General features: G+C 44.5%; 3 protein-coding genes across 6 annotated transcripts in view; all 3 read right to left on the minus strand.

The window, feature by feature from the left end:
• Positions 1-5,616: 5,616 nt before the first annotated feature.
• On the minus strand, positions 5,617-6,896 carry LOC111844425 (histone H2B). Its single transcript, XM_023812894.2, has one exon. The coding sequence runs from the start codon at positions 6,885-6,887 to the stop codon at positions 6,513-6,515; it is 375 nt and encodes a 124-aa protein (XP_023668662.1). The 5' UTR covers positions 6,888-6,896; the 3' UTR covers positions 5,617-6,512.
• A 915-nt stretch (positions 6,897-7,811) lies between these two features.
• Positions 7,812-8,184, minus strand: LOC140581100 (histone H4). Its single transcript, XM_072702869.1, has one exon. The coding sequence runs from the start codon at positions 8,177-8,179 to the stop codon at positions 7,868-7,870; it is 312 nt and encodes a 103-aa protein (XP_072558970.1). The 5' UTR covers positions 8,180-8,184; the 3' UTR covers positions 7,812-7,867.
• Positions 8,185-10,203: 2,019 nt separating this feature from the next.
• Positions 10,204-23,953, minus strand: part of LOC111844407 (serine/threonine-protein phosphatase 2A 56 kDa regulatory subunit gamma isoform-like) — a 31,801-nt gene continuing 18,051 nt past the window's right edge. For 2 of the 4 annotated variants that reach the window (XM_023812872.2, XM_023812874.2), the window contains 13 exons: positions 20,708-20,907; positions 19,810-19,920; positions 19,543-19,635; positions 19,305-19,435; positions 18,842-18,901; positions 17,987-18,095; positions 17,356-17,409; positions 16,587-16,757; positions 16,348-16,475; positions 16,048-16,149; positions 15,611-15,683; positions 15,021-15,137; positions 10,204-12,647 (listed from right to left, as the gene is read on the minus strand). In XM_023812872.2, the coding sequence (XP_023668640.1) occupies positions 12,513-12,647; positions 15,021-15,137; positions 15,611-15,683; positions 16,048-16,149; positions 16,348-16,475; positions 16,587-16,757; positions 17,356-17,409; positions 17,987-18,095; positions 18,842-18,901; positions 19,305-19,435; positions 19,543-19,635; positions 19,810-19,920; positions 20,708-20,907 (1,484 nt within the window). In that variant the 3' untranslated portion in view covers positions 10,204-12,512. The remainder of the gene's footprint in view (positions 12,648-15,020; positions 15,138-15,610; positions 15,684-16,047; positions 16,150-16,347; positions 16,476-16,586; positions 16,758-17,355; positions 17,410-17,986; positions 18,096-18,841; positions 18,902-19,304; positions 19,436-19,542; positions 19,636-19,809; positions 19,921-20,707; positions 20,908-23,953) is intronic. The other 2 variants (XM_023812873.2, XM_023812875.2) reach the window with 1 other exon arrangement.

The following is a 23,953-nucleotide window of genomic DNA, read 5'->3' on the forward strand; positions in this document are numbered from 1 at the left end:
GGGGAAATAACACATTAAAACATTACAGCTAAAGACCGAATACGGGGTAGCAGTTTACAGCAAGACCCTTTACATTTAAATAACGTGGTTGTGTTCCCGTTATGGCATTCCCCAGTTTTTAAAACGGATCAACCTCTAGTTCATTAAAGCACACTTGAGACTTCATCTAAGTACCCGCGCTACTCATTTCAAAAGAGATTCTGTCTCCTTTATACATTACCCTCATAATGGATAATGCCATAAACCGAACGATATGCAACATGTAAAAAGTGGAATAAAGTGATGAAGTAGAATTTAAAAACTTAGTAGAAATGACTTCCCTATTACCAGCACTCCGCTCACTACACACTTTCTTCTCTTATCTCAGCTAGCAACGTATGACATAATGTATGCTTAATTCTGATTCCGCCTACAATCACAATAATGCCAATTATTTAGCTACAATGTATACCTCGAAACCATTTTCGCCTTACCTGGGTATTCGTTCTGTTTTATTATTATCATTATTATTGATAAGAATAAAAATAATAAATGTATGTCTCCCAAAATATGGCCCCTTTTAAGCTGTATCAGGTTTTCTTGGTTCTCCCTCATTTTTCAAGTGGCAACTAAAACAAGTGTAATGGTATCACGTGTGGACAGTTGAACATAATTGTTCATTGCTTCACACAAATCTCCAGATGTTTCAGTACACAAATTCACGTGGTCTGTACCATTGTCATCAACTGAGATCATTTTCATTTCCTTTAGTTTTGTTGGTCAAAATGGATAATGTAGATTCCATTGTAACAATTACACACGCAAAACTATACATGTAACTGATCATAATGTAAGCCACCACACACCAAGCAGTTCACCAAACTTTCAGAAGGAAATTCAAAAATTTGCAGCGATGTGGCATTGTTGTATTTTTGGTTCCCACAGTATATGATTTTCTTGCCATTTTGTTCTCGTGTTGCCACTTTTCTATTCACTATTTATTGTACTGTGTCTTGAGATCTGCTTTCTCTTGGCAGTGAACTTTACATACTGTAAGGTAGAGCTTTGCACTGGTGAAACCGGTGCCTATGACAAGAATAAAAATTAGTTTGCTAGGATAAATGATCAGTCAGTGAGAATGACAAAATGGGAAACAACTTTCATTTAGAACTGCGGAGCTCAGCCACATACATACACTGACATGCTGACTATATATCTAAGCATTTTGACTCTCGTGGTTAAAATGATGCTGAAGGTACTTCTCATTTTAATGGCAATGAAAACTTCATTGATAGAATCTTTTGCTTTTCAGACAGGAGTTAATTGTTTTGGGTGAGTTGCAGCCATTTACAGCTTAACCACACTGTAATACTATACGCAAAACCTGTTTTGAGAAATGCTCTAATAATCATGAGAATGTTGAGTATGTGTCATGAAGTGTGCCATAGTAATTGAGAAAAACTATCTGCCCATTTAGATTTTTTTCTCTTTACACTTCAGTTCCTTAGTTCATTTGCATTGATGGTCATATTTAAAGTAAGACCACCGGTACTGTGGCCTCCCTCCAGACTTCTCACATTTTCCTCTCCCCCTCTCCTGAATCATCCTCTTCACATCCCTCTACACACACGATCGTTAATTTCCATTAACATCAAATGGATAAGGATAAAGGCCAGATCATACCTCTCATCCTGCACTACAACAAATGACTGATCTCCAATGCACACTTATTGTATTAGTAACTGTATTGATGCTATTTATGAATATTAAGTTTTAATATTGGACTGCAGTTTTGGTATGTTTGTTAGACCTCAATAAAAGCAATATGCAATGTAAAACAATAAAGAAATAAATTGGTCAAAAAGCATTATAGAAAGTTGCCATTTTGATTCTGAGTGAAAACAAATATATAAAAGTAAATCATGATCAATATTTTTTTATTTGGGTGACTAAAAATTTTTTTCCCCAGGTGGGCCCACCACCCGCAAGGGGAATGTCAGGGGTTCGGTGCATTGTGGATCGGGTGGCGGCCAAGGGAGGCCCTGGCGGTCCGATCCCCGGCTGACAAAACTGGCTTTCGGGACATGGAATGTCACCTCTCTGGTGGGGAAGGAGCCTGAGCTTGTGCGTGAGGTTGAGAGGTATCGACTAGATATAGTCGGGCTCACCTCAACACATAGCTTGGGTTCTGGAACCAATCTCCTGGAGAGGGGCTGGACGCTCTTTTACTCTGGAGTTGCGGCGGGTGAGCGACGCCGGGCTGGGGTAGGGCTATTGGTGGCCCCACAGCTCGGTGCATTAACATCGGAGTTTACCCCGGTGAACGAGAGGGCTGTTTCCCTGCGCCTTCGGGTCGGGGATAGGTCTCTGACTGTCATCTGCGCTTATGCGCCGAATGTCAGTTCGGAGTACCCGGCCTTCTTGGATTCCCTTAGCGGTATGCTATTTGGTGTGCCGCGGGGGGATCCCATCGTTTTGCTGGGGGACTTCAACGCTCACGTGGGCAATGACAGTGTGACCTGGAAGGGGGTGATTGGGAGGAACGGCCTCCCTGATCTGAATCCGAGTGGTGTTCAGTTATTGGACTTCTGTGCAATGCATGGTTTGTCCATAACGAACACCATGTTCGAGCATAAGGGTGTCCATAAGTGGACATGGTACGAACATGCCCGGGGCTACAGGTCGATGATCGATTTTATAATCGTATCAACTGATCTGCGGCCCTCTGTCTTGGACACTCGGGTAAAGAGAGGGGCAGAGCTGTCAACTGATCACCACCTGGTGATGAGTTGGCTCAGGTGGCGGGGGAGGAAGCCGGTCAGACCTGGTAGGCCCAAGCGTATAGTGAGGGTCTGCTGGGAACGTCTGGCAGAGGCTCCTGTTCGCTGGAGCTTTAACTCGTGCCTCCGGCAGAATTCCGACTGCATGCCGGGGGAGGTAGGGGACATTGAGTCCGAATGGACACTGTTCCGGACCTCCATTGTGGAAGCGGCCGTACGGAGCTGTGGCTGCAGGGTGGTCGGTGCCTGTCGTGGCGGTAACCCCCGTACCCGATGGTGGACACCAGAGGTGAGGGGGGCCGTGAAGCTGAAGAAGGAGGCTTACCGGGAATTATTAGCCCGGGGGTCTCCGGACGCAGCTGACGGGTACCGGCGGGCCAGGCAGAACGCGGCTCGGGCGGTCGCAGAAGCAAAAACCCGGGCGTGGGAGGAGTTCGGTGAGGCCATGGAAAGTGACTTTCGGTCGGCCTCAAAAAGGTTCTGGCAAACCATACGGAGTATCAGGAGGGGGAAGCAGCTCCTGGTTCCTACTATTTATAGTGGGGGGGGGGGGCTGTTGACCTCACCTGGGGACATCATCCGGAGGTGGAAGGAATACTTTGAGGACCTCCTCAACCCTGCCTCCGATACATCTACGCATACTGCCTTTGAGACATCTGAGGGCGCAGAGCCCGAGGGTGCTGGGGGGGGCTTGCCCATCACTGAGGCTGAGGTGGCCGCGGCGGTTAAACAACTCCGTGGTGGCCGGGCCCCGGGGGTGGACGAGATCCGCCCGGAGTACCTGAAGGCTCTAGATGTTGTGGGGCTGTCGTGGCTGACACGCCTTCTCAACAGTGCGTGGAGGTCAGGGACAGTGCCGCTGGATTGGCAGACTGGGGTGGTGGTCCCCTTATTTAAGAAAGGGGACCGGAGGGTGTGTTCCAACTACAGGGGGATCACACTTCTCAGCCTCCCTGGGAAGGTCTATTCCAGGGTACTGGAGAGGAGGGTGAGATCGATAGTCGAATCTCGGATTCAGGAGGAACAATGCGGTTTTCGTCCTGGTCGTGGAACACTGGACCAGCTTTATACCCTTGCAGGGGTACTGGAGGGGGCCTGGGAGTTTGCCTATCCAGTCTACATGTGTTTTGTAGATTTGGAAAAGGCTTACGACCGGGTTCCCCGAGGTGCTCTGTGGGGGGTGCTTCGAGAGTATGGGGTCCGGGGTCCACTGTTGTGGGCGATCCGGTCCCTGTTCGAACGGAGCAGAAGCTTGGTCCGCATTGCCGGCAATAAGTCGGACGTGTTCCAGGTGCGTGTTGGGCTCCGCCAGGGCTGCCCTTTGTCATCGGTCCTGTTTATCATATTTATGGACAGGATTTCTAGGCGCAGCCAAGGCGTTGAGGGTGTCCAGTTTGGTGACCTCAGGATTGCCTCGCTGCTTTTTGCAGACGATGTCGTCCTGTTGGCTTCATCTGCTGGGGATCTCCAGCAGGCACTGGGGCAGTTCGCAGCCGAGTGCGAAGCGGCAGGGATGAGGATTAGCACCTCCAAGTCCGAGACCATGGTTCTCAGCCGGAAACGGGTGGTTTGCCCTCTTCGGGTTGGGGAAGACGTACTGCCTCAAGTGGAGGAGTTTAAGTATCTCGGGGTCTTGTTCACGAGTGAGGGTAGGCGGGATCGGGAGTTGGATAGACGGATCGGAGCGGCGTCTGCAGTTCTGCAGGCGCTTAACCGGTCCGTCGTGGCTAAGAAAGAACTGAGCCGAAAAGCCAAACTCTCGATCTATTGGTCCATCTTTGTCCCTACCCTCACCTATGGTCATGAGCTATGGGTAATGACCGAAAGAACGAGATCGCGAATACAAGCGGCCGAAATGAGGTTTCTCCGCAGGGTGTCTGGGCTCTCCCTTAGGGATAGGGTGAGAAGTTCGGATATCCGGGAGGGCCTCGGAGTAGAACCGCTGCTTCTTCACGTCGAAAGGAGCCAGTTGAGGTGGTTTGGACATCTGGTGCGGATGCCTCCTGGGCGGGTACCCAGGGAGGTTTTCCATGCCTGTCCTACAGGGAGGAGGCCCCGAGGCAGGCCCAGGACTCGCTGGAGGGATTATATCTCTCGGCTGGCCTGGGAACGCCTCGGTGTCCCCCCCGAGGAGCTGGTGGGGTTAGCTGGGGAGAGGGAGGCCTGGGTGCCTCTACTGAAGCTGCTACCCCCGCGACCCGAACCCCGGACAAGCGGAAGATGATGGATGGATGGATGGACTAAATATTTCTGAGTGTAATTCCACAGTGTTGTACATATATTTATATATCCACTCAGTTTTTATTCTATTGTTTTTATTTTTGCTGCTCTATTCTTGTACTGTCCACTTTCTGCCTTGACAGTCTAAATTTCCCATTTGTGGGATTAATAAAGTTTTATCTTATCTTATGAACCGGCCTATAGTCCGTGTCATATGGCATACTGCTGTATTTTGAGATTCACCAAGAATTTGCCCCCCTTAGCAAAATTCAAAATGCTAGTGGTTTTTTTTTTTTTTTTTAAACAGTAGCATTTATATATATATATATATATTATATGGGATAATTCAGAACAGCATGAACAATTAGATATACAGATACCTCTGGCCATGGACTGGCAACCTGGCATACCAGGAATTTCCCAGCAGGTCGATGCATATGTGGACCCCCCGTTCAACAGAATATTACCCCTCATTGAAGTTCTGGCTATGCCTGCAAAGGCCACAGACATGCGCAGTCACACACATGGACGCTCAAAATTTCCTATTGACATAAAAATCTAGCTGCACACACAAAAACCACAGAAATTCTCAGCAGACCCCTGGCGACAATTTATTTGACTTCCTCACATACAGAACCAAAAGTGCACCCAGAGAAGTGAAGTGTCGGCATCGTTCCTGAAAAAGTGCCAATGCAGCCAATGTAGGACTAAACTTCTCCCGGAGCCTGAGGTTGACCTGGGTAGGGGGGCTCCTAAGGTGGCCATATGAAAGGTTTTTTGGATCCAAAACAGAAATGAGAGGGTATTTGAAATGAGTGAACATCCATAATATGTTAGGGCAGTGCAGTAGTGGCCCAATGGTTAGGGAAGCATGCTTATGATTGAAAAGGCTGCTGGTTCTAATCCCTGAATAGTGAGGTACCACTCAGGAACATACTGCCCCAGGCACTGCTCCCAGGATTTGGAAATGTGTGTATGAATAGTTGCTTGACAAGAAGAATTGCAAAACAAAAAGAGCAGCGAAATGAAGTGCACAATGGAGAAAGAATGAGCCTGATTAGATCTACATTTCTTCAGGTATCTTATGTAAGGGATTTTATAACATGGATGTCCAGCACAAAATCAGTCCACTGCAGAAAATCAGTGTTTTGAGGCATCACTGTACACATTTGACCAGTAATAAGTAACTAGATCTAAACCACATGCAAAATATATTGAGCTCTTATGGTGAAATAATATAACCCTAATTGCTAATAAGCTTATTGAGGAGCCTTTAAAATCCTTCCTCTTGCAGAATTTCACGTGAACACATTACAATAACAATTCTACATTAATTTTTTCAATAACCGAGAATATGTAAATAACCTTCAAACAAACCCAGCGTCCTAATTCTAGTCATTTCTAGTTCAGTATACAACCACAATACGGAACCTCGTAAGCGCAAAAAGCTTCGCGACGGCGTTTGCTCTCTTCCGACTTTATATGTGGCTCTTAAAAGAGCCTTTGGTTTCCTTTTGCAAAGCGGCAGAAGCTTTACTTGGAGCTGGTGTACTTGGTGACCGCCTTGGTCCCCTCAGACACGGCGTGCTTGGCCAGCTCGCCAGGAAGCAGAAGGCGCACGGCTGTCTGGATCTCCCTGGAAGTAATGGTGGAGCGCTTGTTGTAGTGAGCCAGGCGGGACGCCTCACCAGCGATACGCTCGAAGATATCATTGACGAAAGAATTCATGATACCCATGGCCTTGGAAGAAATACCCGTGTCCGGATGAACTTGCTTCAGGACCTTGTATACGTAAATGGCGTAGCTCTCCTTCCTGGACCTCTTGCGCTTCTTTCCCCCCTTTCCGGCAGTCTTCGTCACTGCCTTCTTCGAGCCCTTTTTAGGCGCAGACTTCGCTGGTTCAGGCATGTTTTCTACTTGCTGTTAAACACAAGCAATACCAAACAAGATAACTCGACCTCCTTATATAATGGTTATATCCAAATCAGGCAGGAAACCTCGGAAAGCCTTTTCATTGGACAGCTAAAGACCGCCAAATGACATTCAAATTCTATTGGCTCAGTTCTACTACTCTCACGAAGCCCTTTTTCTTACACACAGCCATTTCGCACTCAGAAATTCACAAAGTAAAATGGTATTATTTTAATGCGTTTTATTTTATTGCCTTATTTAGCCACTTTAAGGTAGGCTGACTTTCGAGCACAGTTAACCACCACCATAGACATAAAAAAATCAGATGTGCTTCTCCCAAATTGTTGGCCTCATTAAACATATGTCGGTCCCTCCCAGATTTCGCGTTTCTGCCTCACCTGCAGAGAAGTTGATTTCTGCTAACAGACAACGAACACGTCTCATTTACCAAAAAACCGAAGCATACGCTGTTTAGTTGAAGCATTTCAGCACAGTCTACGACACTATATTGTTCTATCAGTGTAGCTGTTCAACATCCGTGAAAATGTGGCCGTGAATTGTTCGATCATCCTAATAGAACCATAACCCGCACAGAAATTGTGACCCGAGCCGGCAGAACACTAACTTTTTAATTTTATTCGTCACTGATACGACTTTAATGGAAAGTCCTCAAAATTAAAGTTCCCGGGGATCGCATTCTTGCCATTTCCTGCGTTTCATGTGTTATATACAGTACAATAACTACATTGCAATTAATAAGCAGCTACAGACTCATGCGTCTTGTTCTGGGGTGGGGGCAGAAATCCACCCACAGCGTAAAATCGCTAGTTGATTCGCGCACTATTGTGCAAAGCGCGTCCTGAAGAAAAACACCCAGTCATCATAACACGTAATACTTGATTTGCCTTTTAGGACGAAGTGTGTGGCTCTGAAAAGAGCCTTTGGGTCTTTAGATTTCCTCGCTGTAGCTTTCACGCTTAGCCGCCGAAGCCGTACAGAGTGCGGCCCTGGCGCTTGAGAGCGTACACAACATCCATGGCGGTGACGGTCTTCCTCTTGGCGTGCTCGGTGTAGGTAACGGCGTCGCGAATGACGTTCTCCAGGAACACCTTCAGCACGCCACGGGTTTCTTCGTAGATCAGACCGGAGATACGTTTGACGCCACCTCGGCGGGCAAGACGACGAATAGCCGGCTTGGTAATACCCTGGATGTTGTCGCGAAGGACTTTACGATGGCGCTTAGCGCCACCCTTTCCGAGTCCCTTACCTCCCTTTCCTCGACCAGACATTGTTACTTATGCTTTCGAAACGAAAATAAAGCGGGCACCGTCCATGTTCTGTTATACACATAAGCACTACCTGATTGAAACCATGGAACAACCTTCATGCCCGATTGGTCGGCTCCAGTTCGGTATTCAAGAGTGCAGTAAAACATAGATATTCCATTCTTGGATCGCCACGATTTATATACTTGGTCGTCTTTGTCTGTTTCGACCTTTTTTGTCTTTATTCACCATCATGTTTACACATATCACCACTCAGTTTTATCATTGTACCTGTAAATAATAATAATTATAATGACGAAGACAGTCACTCCGGTTTCCCTCCACAGTCCAAAGACATACTGAGGCTGATTGAGGTTAATAAATTGCCCATAGGTGTGCATGTGTGTGAGTGAATGGTGTGTGGTTGTGCCCTGCGAAGGGCTGGCTCCCTGTCCAGGGTTGTTCCCTGCCTCGTGCCCATTGCTTCCGGGATAGGCTCCGGACCCCCCGCAACCCAGTAGAATAAGCTGGTTGGAAAATGTATGGATGGATGAAGACAGTGTGGCACAGTTACCTCATGCCTTTAGATCTGAGGGTTCAGCTCATATCAGTGATCTCATACATCCGGACTGGCCACAGAGAGCCCAAAGGTCATTTGATCTTCTGCTACTCTCCACACCAACCGGCCGTTTGAGGGAGGGCCACCACACTTTCTCAGAAGCCAGGCCCATGTTGTGGAACAAACTCCCTCTCCATGTCCTATCTGCCCCAACCATTGAATGTCTTAAGTCGAGGCTAAAAACATATTTATTTGCTTAGCTTTTTAGATAAATGTGCTGTGTGTTTTATTGATTTTTTTTTTGTAAGTGTAATGTTTGTTTGATCATTTTATTTGTTTTATGTAATTTGCTTTCCCCCCCTAGCTTTTAATTGATGTAATACATAGGTCTCCTGAGACAAAGGTGCTAACAGGCCAGTGAAGGAAGTTACCTAAGTGAAAGCTCACATGTGATAAGTTTGAAGAGGTCATGGGAACAGAGATCAGGTGGCCCCAGGACACCCAAGGAGGGGGAGACAGGACCTTGCTGAGGCTGTCTTCAACTGGCATGGGAAAATGCTGAACATCCATGGAGTGATCAGAGGCTTCTGTAATGGAAAAAACTACAGGGTACTGGATAGAAGATTCTGTCCAATGAACCTGGTTGAACCTAGGATTCAGGATGATTCATGTGCATTCTGGCCTGATACACAAACACACACACACACACACACACTATACACAAACATATATATATATATATATATATATATAAATAAAATTACACACACGTGTAAATTTCTATGTAGCTCTGTGCTGAAATTTCACTTTGATGGTAAGACTGAATATTACTTTGAATAACATTTGAAATGGCATCTTAAAGCACAAAAGATTTTGCCAAAGTAATATTCAGAGTTACAAGTGCGCTTCCCTAACCCTTAGGTCACCACTGCTCGGTTGGGAAAAGCAACCATGTTTCCATTCGGCTTCAAACCAAGGACTTTTTGCTTGTAAGGCAAACATAACTACTACACTATGGAAACCAGCTATCATATAGATCTGGAAGAAGCACCACAACTGATCTTGTGCATCTAGCATTTTAAAGCCTTGTGCTAACACATATATGTGTTAGAATTCAATCCAATTTCCAAGATGTATTTTTCACAAGGTCCCCTGAAATGGGATTTAGTGTTATACAGGATAGGATTCCAAGATGCTCAGAATTCCCAACCAACAAAGTACCACTGAGGTATTGTGAGCAAGCTCCTGCTCCTAAGTGCTAAATTAGCTGGTCTCCACTATGTCACGTAGGTTAAATGCAGAGGATGCATTTTGTGGTGCACTGTGGTGTGTGAATAATGACAACTAATCACTTTCACTGCTGTCACAGCTTAGGAAATAGTAATAAATCCTAAAGCAATATCCAATCACCAATATCCTATTTACATTTTAAGCAGTATATATTAGCTTCTTCCTTTTCTTTTCTTTCAAAAGTGTAACATAGTCACTGTTTGAAGTTCTGCCATTGTTTTATTCTGTACAAAGGACAATTTTGTACAAAATGATATTTACTGTTTAATAGATAACACTACATAAAACAAAGTACATTATATGTACAATATTAGATGACGCCATTTAGTAAATGATGCATACTAAAGGACACTTGTCATGTTACCGAAGTTTGGAAAATGCATGTAAAATGTGGCCCATAGGTGCCAGTGTGACGCCATATGATCTTCTGCTCTTCCCATGTAGTCTTTTTGAAATTGCAGCAATACAGAAAAAAAAGAATGCTGTCCAGTATGAAAATGCAGCCCTGACCGTTAATAAGAGCGATTCATTGCAGAGGGAAAGAATGATTTTTGAAATCAATCTCACTGGACATGTTTGTAAGCGGTACACTTTACAGTTAGCATGTTGAACTCCGCAGCCACAACGCAGGCTGAGTGACTGGAGGCGACCCCTGGAGGTCACTGTGTGCACAACACACACAGACCCAGTCCACAGCCAACAAAGCCCTACCGGGGGGGAGGGGGGGGGGAGTAACACTGATGGAGGTTCAAACAATGGCGAAGAAACATTATCACTCAGAAAACTGAGACGGGGAGGTGGAGCACCCTTTATCATCCAGAACAGTCTGGAAGAGGATGGTGTCATTTACAAAATCAGTCAGACAGGACAAACGGCGGACAGACGACTGAGCCAGCTATAGGGCACGAGAATAAAGACGGCGGTTCAAGTTTTACAGGAAGTGCTCTCTAGTTAATTCGACAGGCTCTTCGCAAGTTCAACCTTTTGTAAATTGTCACAAATCAGGCTTGAGCTGATTTTAACATGTGCAATTGTATGGTCAAATTTAAAAAGAAAGGTAAAAGGTTTAGCTTTATTTCGTCCATTACCATTCCGTAATCTCTCAGTCCTAAAGGCACACAAAAAGAACTCTGCCTCAGTGTAGGTGGAACAGGGCAGCTGGAACATTCCTGAAGTCATGACTTGCAGCTCAGATGGCCGCTTGGGAGCAAAGGGGGTATGTCAGCCACCAGTTACTCCCAGTGGCTCCCAAATAGCGCCCCCACCCCCCCACCCCCAACCTGCTCACTACCTCAGTCACATTGGCTGCTAACTGAATAAGAGAAATATATAGACTGGGGGCTGAGTGGCAGGTTACAGTTTTCTAGTTGCCACACAGGAAATGAGATTTAATAAAACATCACCACTCCAGAATGGGTCCCAGACACCAGAAAGGTTAAAGATTCAAACATTTTCATCCATTAGCCCCGTTAATATTGAGACTGATGACACTCAGCCTTGCAGGTATCCAGCTGCGCATGGCACAGATTTCCGCAAATGACTAAGCTCATTAAATGCCTCCCCTCTAGTCAGACACCAATCTGCAAGGCCACCAGAGCTGCAGTATAAAGGAATTTAAAAATACAATAAATAAAATAAGAGCTTGTTGCTAAAATGTAAAAGAAAAAAAAAATACACTTTATACAAAAAATATTGACATTTATACAGACATGTAACATTTCACCAACAAGCCCCAAACTCTCGCTCCCTGCTACAGAAATGCACCATTGTTTGAACCACCAACATGTACATCAGTTCAGAGCGAAGCTGCACAAATGCATGAATGGAAAGTTAAAAAAAACATCATGGCACAAATCAAACTGAATACAGGGAGTGAAACGGGGGCTCTGTGAGTTTGCAGAACGGACTGCTGCTGGACGGGCCGGAGGTCCAGACAGACTCTCTAAAGGAAAAGATTCCTATTCGGATCTGAAGGCGAAAAGAGCTGAATATCCCCAGTAGAAAACTCAAAGTATTAAAACATGTATTGGAAATAACACACAGCTCTTCACAAAGACTGCTTTCCTTGGGCTGCAAGTGCGAAGGAGCGGCAGGTCCCACAACAGCAGCTCTTGGCCAGTTCTCAATGTGAGAAGGAGAGAATGAGAAAACCAAACAGCTCAGCTGTTTCCCATGCCACATGCTGCACTAAACTGGGCTCTCCACCAACAGGTCATCTCTTGTGTAATGGCAAGATCAGGCACAAAAAAAATAAATAATGAAAATAAAAATAAAAAATCAAGGGGGCAAATAAGTCATAGGGAGGGTGGGGGGAGAAAAAAAAAACATCCTAACAGAACACCTGAGAAAGCAGAGCGAGAAAGCTTGATTGGAGTAGGGGGCGGGGCTGGCCCACGAGGGGGCGGGGCTGGCCCACGAAGGGGTGGGTCCATGGAAGGTGGCATCCTCGGGACACACCCAGCTGGTCCTGTGTCAGTGTTGCAGCTGATCCAGATGGCAGGGAGGGGCCTAGCGCCCATCGTGAGGGGTGAACATGTCCTCAGCGCGGCGGTGGGTCTCCAAGGCTTTGACGGTGTAGATATCTTGAGGCAGCTCAGACTTGCGCCGCATTAGGGGCCGCTCCAGGTACTGGTCCCTCTGCAGCTGGGGGGGAGGATGGATAGGATGGCTGCGTTAGAGCCAAATTTCTGCCACACATTTACACAGAAGCTCAGATGTGAAACATACATCATCTGACAGTTTTCAAAGCAACATTTCAGAACATATAGTTCTAATATCAGACTTCCACAAGTCCAGCTGATATTGTTCTGGGGAACAGTCATCAAGGCTTTGGGGACACATACCCCCAGTCTTTCTGCGCTGCAAAAAACATGCCTGCAATTTAAAGAGAGACTCCTGATTGTCTCCTGATTGTATGGAGGACAAACACTAAATAAATCAGAGCACTGATCACAATTATCCTGCTTTCCAGTCTGACAATAAATCATGTGGCTTTTATATAGCGAGTGGTCAGAACAATGAGTAAAATCATAAGACATGGTTGACCATATGAGCGGGCACGTGCATGACTGCCTGCCCTACATGCATAGCGGGCAAATATTGGTCATGCTGACCCAGATAAGAGCCACCTGCTCATATTCTCACTTGCCAAGACATCAAGAGATATGAAATGAAGAGATCAGAAACCCAAAAGTTAATACATCTCACTCTGACACAGTACATATATCCAAATTTAATTCAAAGTGGGCAGTTCCTACATACACAGGTTATCACAGGCTGAAAACATAGGCAATATATAGATCATCCTGAGTTTTTCTATGTATCTGTTGAGGTATAACTTATGACCATATCACCAAATCTCAGTACTCCACCAAGCACTATACTACATAGCAAGTCTTTACAACTACAGCGCAACTTTAGCATAAGTATCCATGATCAGCGTTTGAGTTACTGCGAGAGTCGCAATATAGCACTATATTTACTGGTACTTAGCAGATGCTTTTGTCCAAAGTGAATCCAGCCAATGAAAACGGCACATTACAAACATACATGCAGTGGAGCAGTTTCACTAAGCGTGAGTGCGGCTAGGCTGAGCTTCCAATGAATGCTCACTTAAGTGTTCGACTTAATGCTATTATCACAAACCAGCAAGCACTTAATCACGCGATGCCTGCCTGCGTGTTCAGAGCCTGTAACACAGTAACAGAACAACCAAAACAGACGAAAGTGAATCAAGGCAATTTCAGCCTCCATAACATCTCAGCCCTGTCTATGTGTCTCACTTCTTTGTCCGTTACCCGTTTCAGTGGGTCTCAATTGAAAAGGTTTTAAATAATAAAAAAAAACACATATAATCAAACTGCTACAAATATTGTTCATGTCGTGCAGTAAACAAAACACGTCCCACAGATGGGTCAGCTATGCTATGGAATAAACAGCATGTGTAGCCTGGCTGTTGTGGAAGAATTGGTTCCATTGGGTCTATTTCTATTGTGCCAAAATGATTAAGATTGATGGAATCCGTCATGGAACAATCTACTGCAATCTGCACACTTTGCAAAGATACTGTTTGAAGGACAGGTGGCAACACAAATTTTATTTTTTAACCTATTTGTTTGCGTACTTCTGAACTCCATTTACAACAAATACAGATATTGACCAAAGTGATACATGTTCATTAGTAGTCAACTCTTGAAACTTTAGTGTTAAATCAATTGACAAGCATTTTGCTCAGCGTCAGTTTGTATGGTATGTACAGTGTTTTACATACCATAATAATTAAGCCGATTATTATAATGCTACAAGCAGTGTTTCTTGTAAGGATAGAGCTGCTGGTTAAGTGGTTTTTAAATGGTTAATTACTACACATCACAATTTGGCTGCTTTATAAACAAACACAAAGAAAGTCGTGACTTGTATCATGGATTGCAATATCGCCCACTCCTACATGCACTGCCTTACACAAACAAAAGGCTACAGTGCCAGGCAAAACTGGCATAACTAATCCCTCCATACAGTAATAGTTTACATGAGAACACACTGCAGTTAGGGCATATATTCATTGTAAAAGTTTATATTACGATGGTCCAAAGTGCAATTTACATTGACACATGTAAGAAATTTACAGTGTCTTTTGTGGCCAACTGGGAATAGGCGGAGAATGAAGTTCCTTCCAGATTTTCTGGTGTTTATGGTAAGAATCTATAATATAAATTCCTGATATATTAATTCCCAGGCAATTTTAAACCATGTTTGTTAAATCATTAACTGTGGTCTCTCCCAAGATGACTTAAAATTTATAGCCATAACATTTGGCTACAAAGCAGTTTGTAGCCAGCCTATTGAGATACATAGCAACACAAATTATTAGGCATCCAGACAACTATGGAAACAGTGGAAAGGAATTTAAACTCAAGTGCATGTGCACAAACTGACTACTGCCGATTCCCTTTCTGTCACTGGATTGTCAGTTTAAAATACCAAAGGCAGGAGGATGCAGACAAAACCCCAGATTACCTGAGTCGCTTCTTCCTCTACAGTCTGTCTTAACATGTGAACATCTTCTATCAATGGACCATCTGTTTCCATATCTACTGGACTATTGAGGCCAGAGGAATCAGCATACACAAGGAACTAGTGTTTAAAAACAAAGCAAAAAAAAAAAACCCACAAAAGGCAATTACTCAGCAAACAAAAACAATTGCTTACACTATTGTAACTGCACATCCATTATGACTATAATACACTGTAATGGAAGCCTGCCACCAGGAGGGCACATTAAAACTGGAACCAAGGATGAAAAAAGCAGTCAGACTGAAACATGCTGCTGGGCAGAATGCCAAGGCGGTGGCACACCTCGATTACCCAAGCCACTCTCCGAGGACACAGCAGGTCACATGACCAGAGTATGATGATGCATGAACTTAGACAAAGAGGAAAGTAATGACAAATACCACAAGTTAAATTCTCAAAAAGATCTTTTAATATTGGCTAGTCCACTATTACAGCTGTTGTGATGTGTGGTGAACAAACGTTTTACAAACACTCTTCCATCGAAGCACATTGAGCCAAGCTGCATGTACAGGAACAGCTGCAGCTCCTCTTACCTGTGGGTTCGATTTTGCCAGGTTTTCAATCTTCAGCCAGGCCTCCTCCCTCTCTTTCGATTTAGCCTTTTCTCTAGAAAACAATGCAAGTGACGATAAACAGCAAAGTTTCGGGTAACACTAGTGACCGGTGTGTTCGCAACCTCTTTATAAACTCATACAATTTTCTTATCACATGAATGCAGTACATACAGGCGAAACACAAGCCCAAATGATCTGCCATGATGCAGAAACACTGAATAGTGCACAGCTAAACAAACGTACAGTTCAAGTTCTGCTAGGGCTGATTCCAGAGTGCCGTTTGGAATTTTCAGTTTCCCGTTCCCCTGTGAAAATGCCAGGTCCCCTTTTCCACTTAATGCAAAGCCTGGGGTCACTCATTCTCACTGTGCACATCACACAGAGGGACAGGTGCAGTGTGCACAGAGCCAGCTTACTTATTCTTCTCTGCCCTGTACTGTTGGGTACAATCATCAAACAGTTTCTGGTTCATCTCCATGAAGAGCTTCAGGGCATTATAGATCAGCCCATGGATGGTCCTGTAAAAAACACAAGTGAGCCGGCAATGCTGGTATCTCAGAACGAAACAAAGGGCAGGAAACATAAATGTGGGACTATGTGGTTTGGTAATAAAATAGCTTTAGCTGATGACCGCCCTGTGATTGCCTGCGTGTTCTTCATACTCATTCTATCTTGTTCCTTTGCAGTCCTATCAAATGACATGAAGCTGATCGTACTTGTTCCAGTGGGTCTTGGAGTTGCGGTACAGAGCCGGGAACATAATGGGGAGGATCTTGGCCGCATTGTCGCTGATCAGGCTCATGATGTATTCGTTGTTCCAGTAATACAGGGCTCGCTCTGCAACCTGAAGGGGGCACTGCTCAGTCACCATTACCAGATCAGGCTATATCAAACAAATCCCCCAAACATCTGGTCTGCCTGAAGAAACAAATAAATCAACTAAACTTCAGGTCACCTGAAAGTGCGGACTTGAGACACACTTGGCCAGCTGGCGAAAAAGAGGCTCCATGACCTTCACAAACTCTGAGGGCTCGATCACATCCAAGATCTCTTCCAGCTCGTTGAGAAACATCACTTCCTTTGGGCTGTGGGTCTTTGGCCAGTACTTCAGAAGAGCCATGACAACCTACAGATCAGCAACACTGATTAGCGGACATGCAGGACTGCAGCTAGAAACAGAAATGGATGTGGGCATTTCCAACACTCAAGTCAGTGGTGCACAAACATGACCTCATCTGACACATATAATTTAAGTACACCTAGGACAAAATTATTAGTATGCATCTCCTATAATAACAATAACAATTATTATTACCAATAATATTAATAACAATTATTAGTATTTTACTGACCCCCATGGGTAAATTCTCTTTACACCTCCCCCAGTTTGCTTTCTCTCCCTGAGAACAAGCTGGCCATGAAGGGCAGCCTCCCATAGCAGCACCCAGGGAGCTGGGGGTTAAGGGCCTTGCTCAAGGACCTACAGACGTGCTGAGGTCGGGCTGAAACCGGCGACCTTCTGATCACAGGCACAGAGGCTCAGCCCCCTGAGCCACACACTCACAAGAAGGTGACCACTGGGCAGCAGTTAAGAAGCATGGCCGTCAGACCATCTGAAGGACTATCGCTTCATTCAAGCTGAACTTGCTAAAACCTCGATAAGCACTAAAAACTGAAACATACAAAGGAAACTATGAGAGAACAGCAGGTGACAGAGAACTTACTGGTTCAGTGAGTGTGCTGTCCTTCTCAAGGAACTGCACTACACAGTACGCCAGCTGCAAGGGACGCGATGGCGAGTGGGGTCAAGCCAAACAGAGAACACAGTGACACAGAGAATAACACAGCCTGCCAAGGGCTCATAATGCTACACAGAGATTACTAGGGATTTAATTTTTTTTTTTTTTAAAAGAACCCTGTTCACAGAAGCACCGTCAGAGAAGCCTCACTGCAAGACAACAGACTGTCACAGGCACAGCACTCAGTCACCTGGGTATTTATATCAGACACAGCTTATGGTATGAAACCTGTGCAGCATGTGGATGTGTGGATGCAGTTATACACTGTGTTTACATTACAATGCTGCGTTACTCTGTATGTCAATAACACTTATGGGCGTCCGACTGGGGCTACAATGACACATGAAACTTGCAGTAATTATTAATAACAGCTAAAATGCAACAAATACAGCAATGGTGATTAAGTACAGGTACAATGGAAAAAAACTTGAATCAATCCCTAGAAATACTTTCTTCTGTTAAAAAAAAAACTAATTTTATCTTACGAATGAAAGCTGAAGCCGTCCCTAAAGGTTTTGAGCGACTGCTGAGTCATTAATGACTAAGGAGAACATACCTGCGGATGGTAGACACTGAGTGACTTGACTTTGTGCAACGGCAACAGGACTTTTAACAGAAAAATCTTGTGCTCCTCTTTGAGTGGTAAGGCAAAACCATTGATTATACTGTAAACGAGAGAAAAGAAATTATTTTGGTTCTCCTTAAGGCGCCATAATTATATTTTAACCTGTAACCTGGGGGGCTGGGGAGCAGGGGGTACATGTGCACTAAGACATTCACAAAAATAACCTTCAGACACACAAAACACAAGCACACAATTATAGACTAATGACAAAATAACCTTAAACATCCTTTGAAAGCACTAATTTATACTGTGTGAACAATGGAACCTCTCTGAGGTTCTGTGTTGTCTGGAAATGAAACTGCATCTGCAGTTAACATAGTAGGGAGCTACGGCTGCATATCATCACATCGCAATTATACGGCGCATGCGCTATAATCACCAGGGCTTTAGTGACGGGCATAAACATTAGTCCAGACCGCGGCATTCCGGTACTATACGGGCGTTTACGTACGCCCACAATTTGGGAAGCAGATTAGTAGTGCACATAAAATGTTCACGAGAGGCGTATTATGACCCAAAAGTTAGCGGTCTGTATTCATCTGGCATATCCTTATGTTTAATAAACGTGTCAGACTTTAACCAGCAAAAAGTACCGCCAGTACAAAAAAGCCAGCGTCCGGACGAATGTTTACGCCTGTCATCTAATGGCCTGGAGATTATTATGCATGCGCCATATAATTGCGATGTGATATCGTGCAGCCATACAGGTATCCTGCAGCCATACAGGTATCTTGCAGACATACAAGTATTAGTTTTACTTTCATCAACCAGAGAGAGAATACACACCTGCCCAGTATCTCCAATAACTCTGCGATTCCATTATGGTGCTCCGTCTCGTAAATGAACCTATGGAAATAAAATTGAAAAATAAAGTTTTCCCAAGGTGTCCAAAAAAAGAAAAGAGAGCACTGATCAAACGACAGTTGTGGTTTTGAACCCAAGGCGGCGCGCATGCGCACACACACACACACACACACACACACAGACAGACAGACAGACAGACAGACACACAGACAGACAGACAGACAGACAGACAGACAGACAGACAGACAGACAGACAGAAACACAAACCGTAACCCTTCACTCCATTAAAAGCGGCTTCGGATAAAACTGTCAGATGTATGAATGAAATGAAGGGTAAAAAAATGCACAGGCTCTAAATACATGAAAGACTAAAAAGTCGTTTAAAAATATAATTACAAAAGGAGTTCCTCAGAAGTCTACAAGCAGCACGCATGGCAAGGCTTGCCTATAAAATATATTGTTGATCTGTTTCCTGATGTATGCACGCAGCCCCAGGAATTTGCCGTAAATACGATGCAGCGTGGTCTTTAGGAAGTCCCTCTCCCGGGGGTCCTCGCTGTCAAAGAGCTCCAGCAGCTGTTTGGGGAGGGAAGAAGAGAGAGAGAGAGAGAGAGAAAGTGGGGCGCTTGTTTTGGTGTATATCCTCACTGCCACACTGGTGACGCAGGGGTGAGGTCTCCTACCTGCATGACAAACCGCTGGTCGATGTACTTCTTAGCTACGTTTGGCTGGAAGTCTGGGGACTCCAAGAATCTAAGGAAGAACTCGTATACGAGCTGGGAAGAAGTGTACAAAAACAATGAATACACACGCTGAAATACAATCTATGTAGCACAGCCTTTGAGATCATTATAAATATCACCACTGTAAAGCTGTGCACATCTGACGTCCATCGCACTCCTATCATAAGCTACTAACAGCAACCCAGATTTATTGTTAGTCAGTCATACCTGCAGGTGTGGCCAGGCAGCCTCAAGCGTCGGCTCATCCTCCTCTGGATCAAACTCTGCCCCCGTGGGATTGGATGACGGCGGCAGAGTCCTGAACATGTTCACAGCAAACTGAAGCGGAAGAGGGACAAAGGGACAGGAAACGGCAACGACAACAATGAGAGGCAACATGGCGAAGTGATGCTGCAAACTCTCAGCACCTTCACAGAGGGGCCCAGCTTTAAGCTTATGGGACCAAACTCCTAAAATCTTTTATATAAATTTCAAATTTGCTAAGTGAAAAACATAAAATTTACTGCCCACCTTGGAAGATAGCATTTAATAAAATAATTAAATTAAATGGCTGAACACCGTCATCAAAATGCAGTCATCTGTCTATCTTCAGAGACTCAAACGAAATAAAATGATTTTGAATTCATATGCAATAGATGTTTTCCCCTGTTTGCCACATAGAGAATGATAAAAAAAATAAAGCAACACGTCAGACATCATGAGGAAGAATTAATTGCTCACTTAGCAAAGAAACTATAAAAAACTGTTCACTTGGGCTACATCGACCTCTAAAGACAAAAGCATAGGACTGTAAGGTGTATTTATAAAGAGGGAAGGGAAAAGAAAGCTGCACCAGGCTTATTCTCATGCAGATATTCAACAGATCAAAGCAGATCCCGTGGTCTAGGTGGGTGGGGGACAAAAAATAGCCCGTGGAGACTCAGCAGTGACAGCAATGTCATTAACGCGCTACACAGCCTTCTTGTTACCTAATTGCTTTTGTCTCACTGATGGGCCCCAAATGTAAACACAAACAAAACAAAACCAAACAAAAACTAACAAGATATTAATTTAGCCGCTGCTGAGTGCTGCCGCGGTCGGCCGAGGCGCCCTTGTACTGACTCACCATGTGCACCACCTCAGGGTAGATGGGCTCCGTGATGACGTTCCGGTTGTGCGTGATGTACTCCACCATCTCGCTGAGCGCCGCCCTCTTCACCTCCTTCCATTTCAGGTCGCTCAGGGGGTCCGACACGAAGTCGAACAGCACGCAGCACTGCCTCAGCTTCTGCACAAAGAGCTTCTCCTGCTCTGCCGGAGAGACATCTGCAGGGAGAGGGACACCAATCACCTTACGCTTCGGCCATTACACAGATCATGCCGGGCTATGGAAGGAATGGCAGGGGGGGCACGGCTCTGCGCTTGGGAGTCCTCCTGCTGTTGATAGTTATTCATACATGCAAATAAATTTTTATTCAGGTTGAAGAAAAGCCAGCAGGGCTTTGGGGAGATGAAAGGCCCAGCATCACAGCCACCTGTCACTGAATGACACCAACCTGACACCAGAGGGCAGCAGATGGCCCACAGTGACATTCTTACACGGTTTAATTGCAAAATCAAACACACAGCTCCAGTTACACAATTCAGTAACACTGGTCACAAACTGTTAACGGAGGCTTCTTGAGAAACCAAAGGAATACCAAGCAGTATGAAGTATGCACGATTATAAATTGGGTTGAACGATTTATCAATTTCAAATCAAAATCGTGATTTGAAACAACGCAATTAGCAAATCGCAAAGGCTGTGATTGAGGATATGCACAATATAGTACTTCTGCCCTAGGGTTTAAAACCGTTGTGAGAACAGTTTTACAAATTCAAGCCATCCTCCTTGTGTGACAGTCAATCTCACCAATCAGAAGTGCTGTGCTCCTCACATGCCAGTCATGCTCACCAATCAGAAGTGGTCCAAGGCCACTGTGTATACACCCACAAACAAAACACATAAAACGTTACAATTGCGGTGCGAAAAAATATTGATTCCGCTGCTGAGATGCAAGTGAATCATCTACCTATTTCATGGTCAGATTGTTTACAGAAAGGTCATTTTAATAGTTGTGTTATCCCTGTTGTTTTTGCTTAATGGAATTGTTTCATTTTTATTACTATTACTTTATTTAACAACAACAAATTTATTTTTGTATAGCGCATTATCACAACATTACATCGTCTCAAAGCGCTTTACAGCATCCCTGCCCAAAGCCCCCAGTGAGTAAGCCATAGGTGACAGTGGCAAGGAAAAACTCCCTAGAAGGAAGAAACCTTGGGAGGGACTAGACTCAAAGGGGGAGCCCATCCTCCAGGGGGCAGCAGAGGGAACCCTAACCCTAACCAGACTCAAAGGGGGAGCCCATCCTCCAGGTAACTGTTAGCTGTTTTTGATTGGTTCTGTTAAAATTAACCCTCATGTACATGGGACTTGCAGAAAACACTATTATTTTACTAAGGATAAAAAAAGCAGTCGAGCACTGTTTGCAAACACAGCACTTAAAATGTGCATGTAAAAATGCAATCACTTTACCATGTTTGGGTCGCCTGACCATAAAACAACAATTTAAAGATATTTTGCCTTAAATTTATAGTAAATTGTTGCAGATGCAGAGTATGTGGCATAATCTGTGAACAGTGCCAACATACGACAGGATGACAATGTGCAACGTTTAGTTTGTTTAGAAACGGTTCTTAATATTCAGGAATCAGGTATTCACTAATGGTTTGCATAGTTATGGTTACTTGCGGCTTAATTTTTAAATATGTGTATATCAGACCACTAAAGACCTGAGGTATGTACTCAATGGTTAAAAGTCACAGGTACGTGTTGGAAGAATTTCATACGTGTATCTAAGTTCTCATCCTTGCATTAGAATTTAGATCAGTTAATATTTCGAAGGTACCTCATGTGGTAATGATGCATCATGTTTTAAATCTATTACACACTTTATAATAAACTGAAGCTTGACTTGGAAAAAAAACACCACAAATCAAATCGCAATATCGGTCAGAAAAAAATTGTGATTAGATATATTCCTCAAATCGTTCAGCCCTAATAATAATCATTGATCATTGATAATACATTGATCAGAGTTCTAGAGTCAGAGGCAGCAGGCGCTGAATGTAAAGGACACGAGGAACTCAAGTTGAAATATCGGTAAGCATTTCATAAACCATTCATTAAGAGAAACAGGCAGCGCAGTGCTTAAGGACAAGGACTTATAATGCAGATGCTGCTGGCCATCCTATGAGCAGGGCGTATAACGTGAATGCACTCATCTATATAAACATAATAATATATAAATTGCTAATCAATCTATGGCTGCACATCTACTTTGAGGTGGAAGGTGAGTGTCACATCATAATGCACAAGACTAATAAGAACAACAGTCAGGCTTTTTCCCCACTTTAAAGATGCAGAACATCAGAGATGCTCCGGGCAAACTCAGCGTGCGTCCAACTCACTGATTGCCAGTTGTGAGCCTGTTGGTGTGGTCATCAGCTAGTCAGATGATGTTCTTAAACGGCTTAATAAAAGAACTCAAAATTAAAACTCTCAAACCTGGAGTCGCTATGAGTAGCTGCCTACAACAGACAGACACCCTGACTTACAGCGAAACGGATGCATGAGGCCAAAGCAGAGGAATTCTGGGAGGATGTGGACGCCCAATTGCACCGGCCAGCCAACGTTCAGTGACTGTACCGGACAGGATGACCTCAGTGGGAGATTAAGCAGCAGAGGGGCACAGAAAGCAGCTGTGCTGCTTAATGACATGACTGAATGCTGACACACTGGCTGAATGGCATCACGCTTCACCATACAGGCCAGACTGGGAGGACCACTGCTTCCATACAAAGCTTATACTGACACTGCAAAAAACCATTAGCCAACTAAATGAATAAAATTATCCTAAATACTTAATATCATTTATATCATGTCATGAAAGCAATTTTGTTGTTAGACGATGACAATCAAGTGCTTCAATTGCTTGATTTGAAACACGCAACCAAACAGAAAATAGGAGCTGATTTACTGACTGATCCAGGTCAAAAACCAAAAGACTGTAGAATCAGAATCTCAGAAACTCCAGTCTTTACACTGAGCCCATGTTCAGGGAGAGCTACACATGCAGCAAAGGATCAGGGTCACGCTCACTGCCCTGCCGTGCGAGGCCGCTGAGCTCAGGTGTCCAGAAGGCGCGCGTGCAAACACACTTGGACACCAGGTTCACTTCCCATTCCCTCTGCTGTCCAGCTGCAGAGTTGAGCAGAGACCATCCAGCACACAGCATGATGCCCCAGAGGCAGCAGTGTGATGTCG

The sequence above is a fragment of the Paramormyrops kingsleyae genome, chromosome 19 (genome assembly GCF_048594095.1).
Source record: "Paramormyrops kingsleyae isolate MSU_618 chromosome 19, PKINGS_0.4, whole genome shotgun sequence".
NCBI lineage: Eukaryota > Metazoa > Chordata > Actinopteri > Osteoglossiformes > Mormyridae > Paramormyrops > Paramormyrops kingsleyae.

What these genes read in the sequence shown, in the direction of transcription:
- LOC111844425 (XM_023812894.2), bottom strand. Translation starts at nt 6,887, where the DNA reads ATGCCTGAACCAGCGAAGTCTGCGCCTAAAAAGGGCTCGAAGAAGGCA.
- LOC140581100 (XM_072702869.1), bottom strand. Translation starts at nt 8,179, where the DNA reads ATGTCTGGTCGAGGAAAGGGAGGTAAGGGACTCGGAAAGGGTGGCGCT.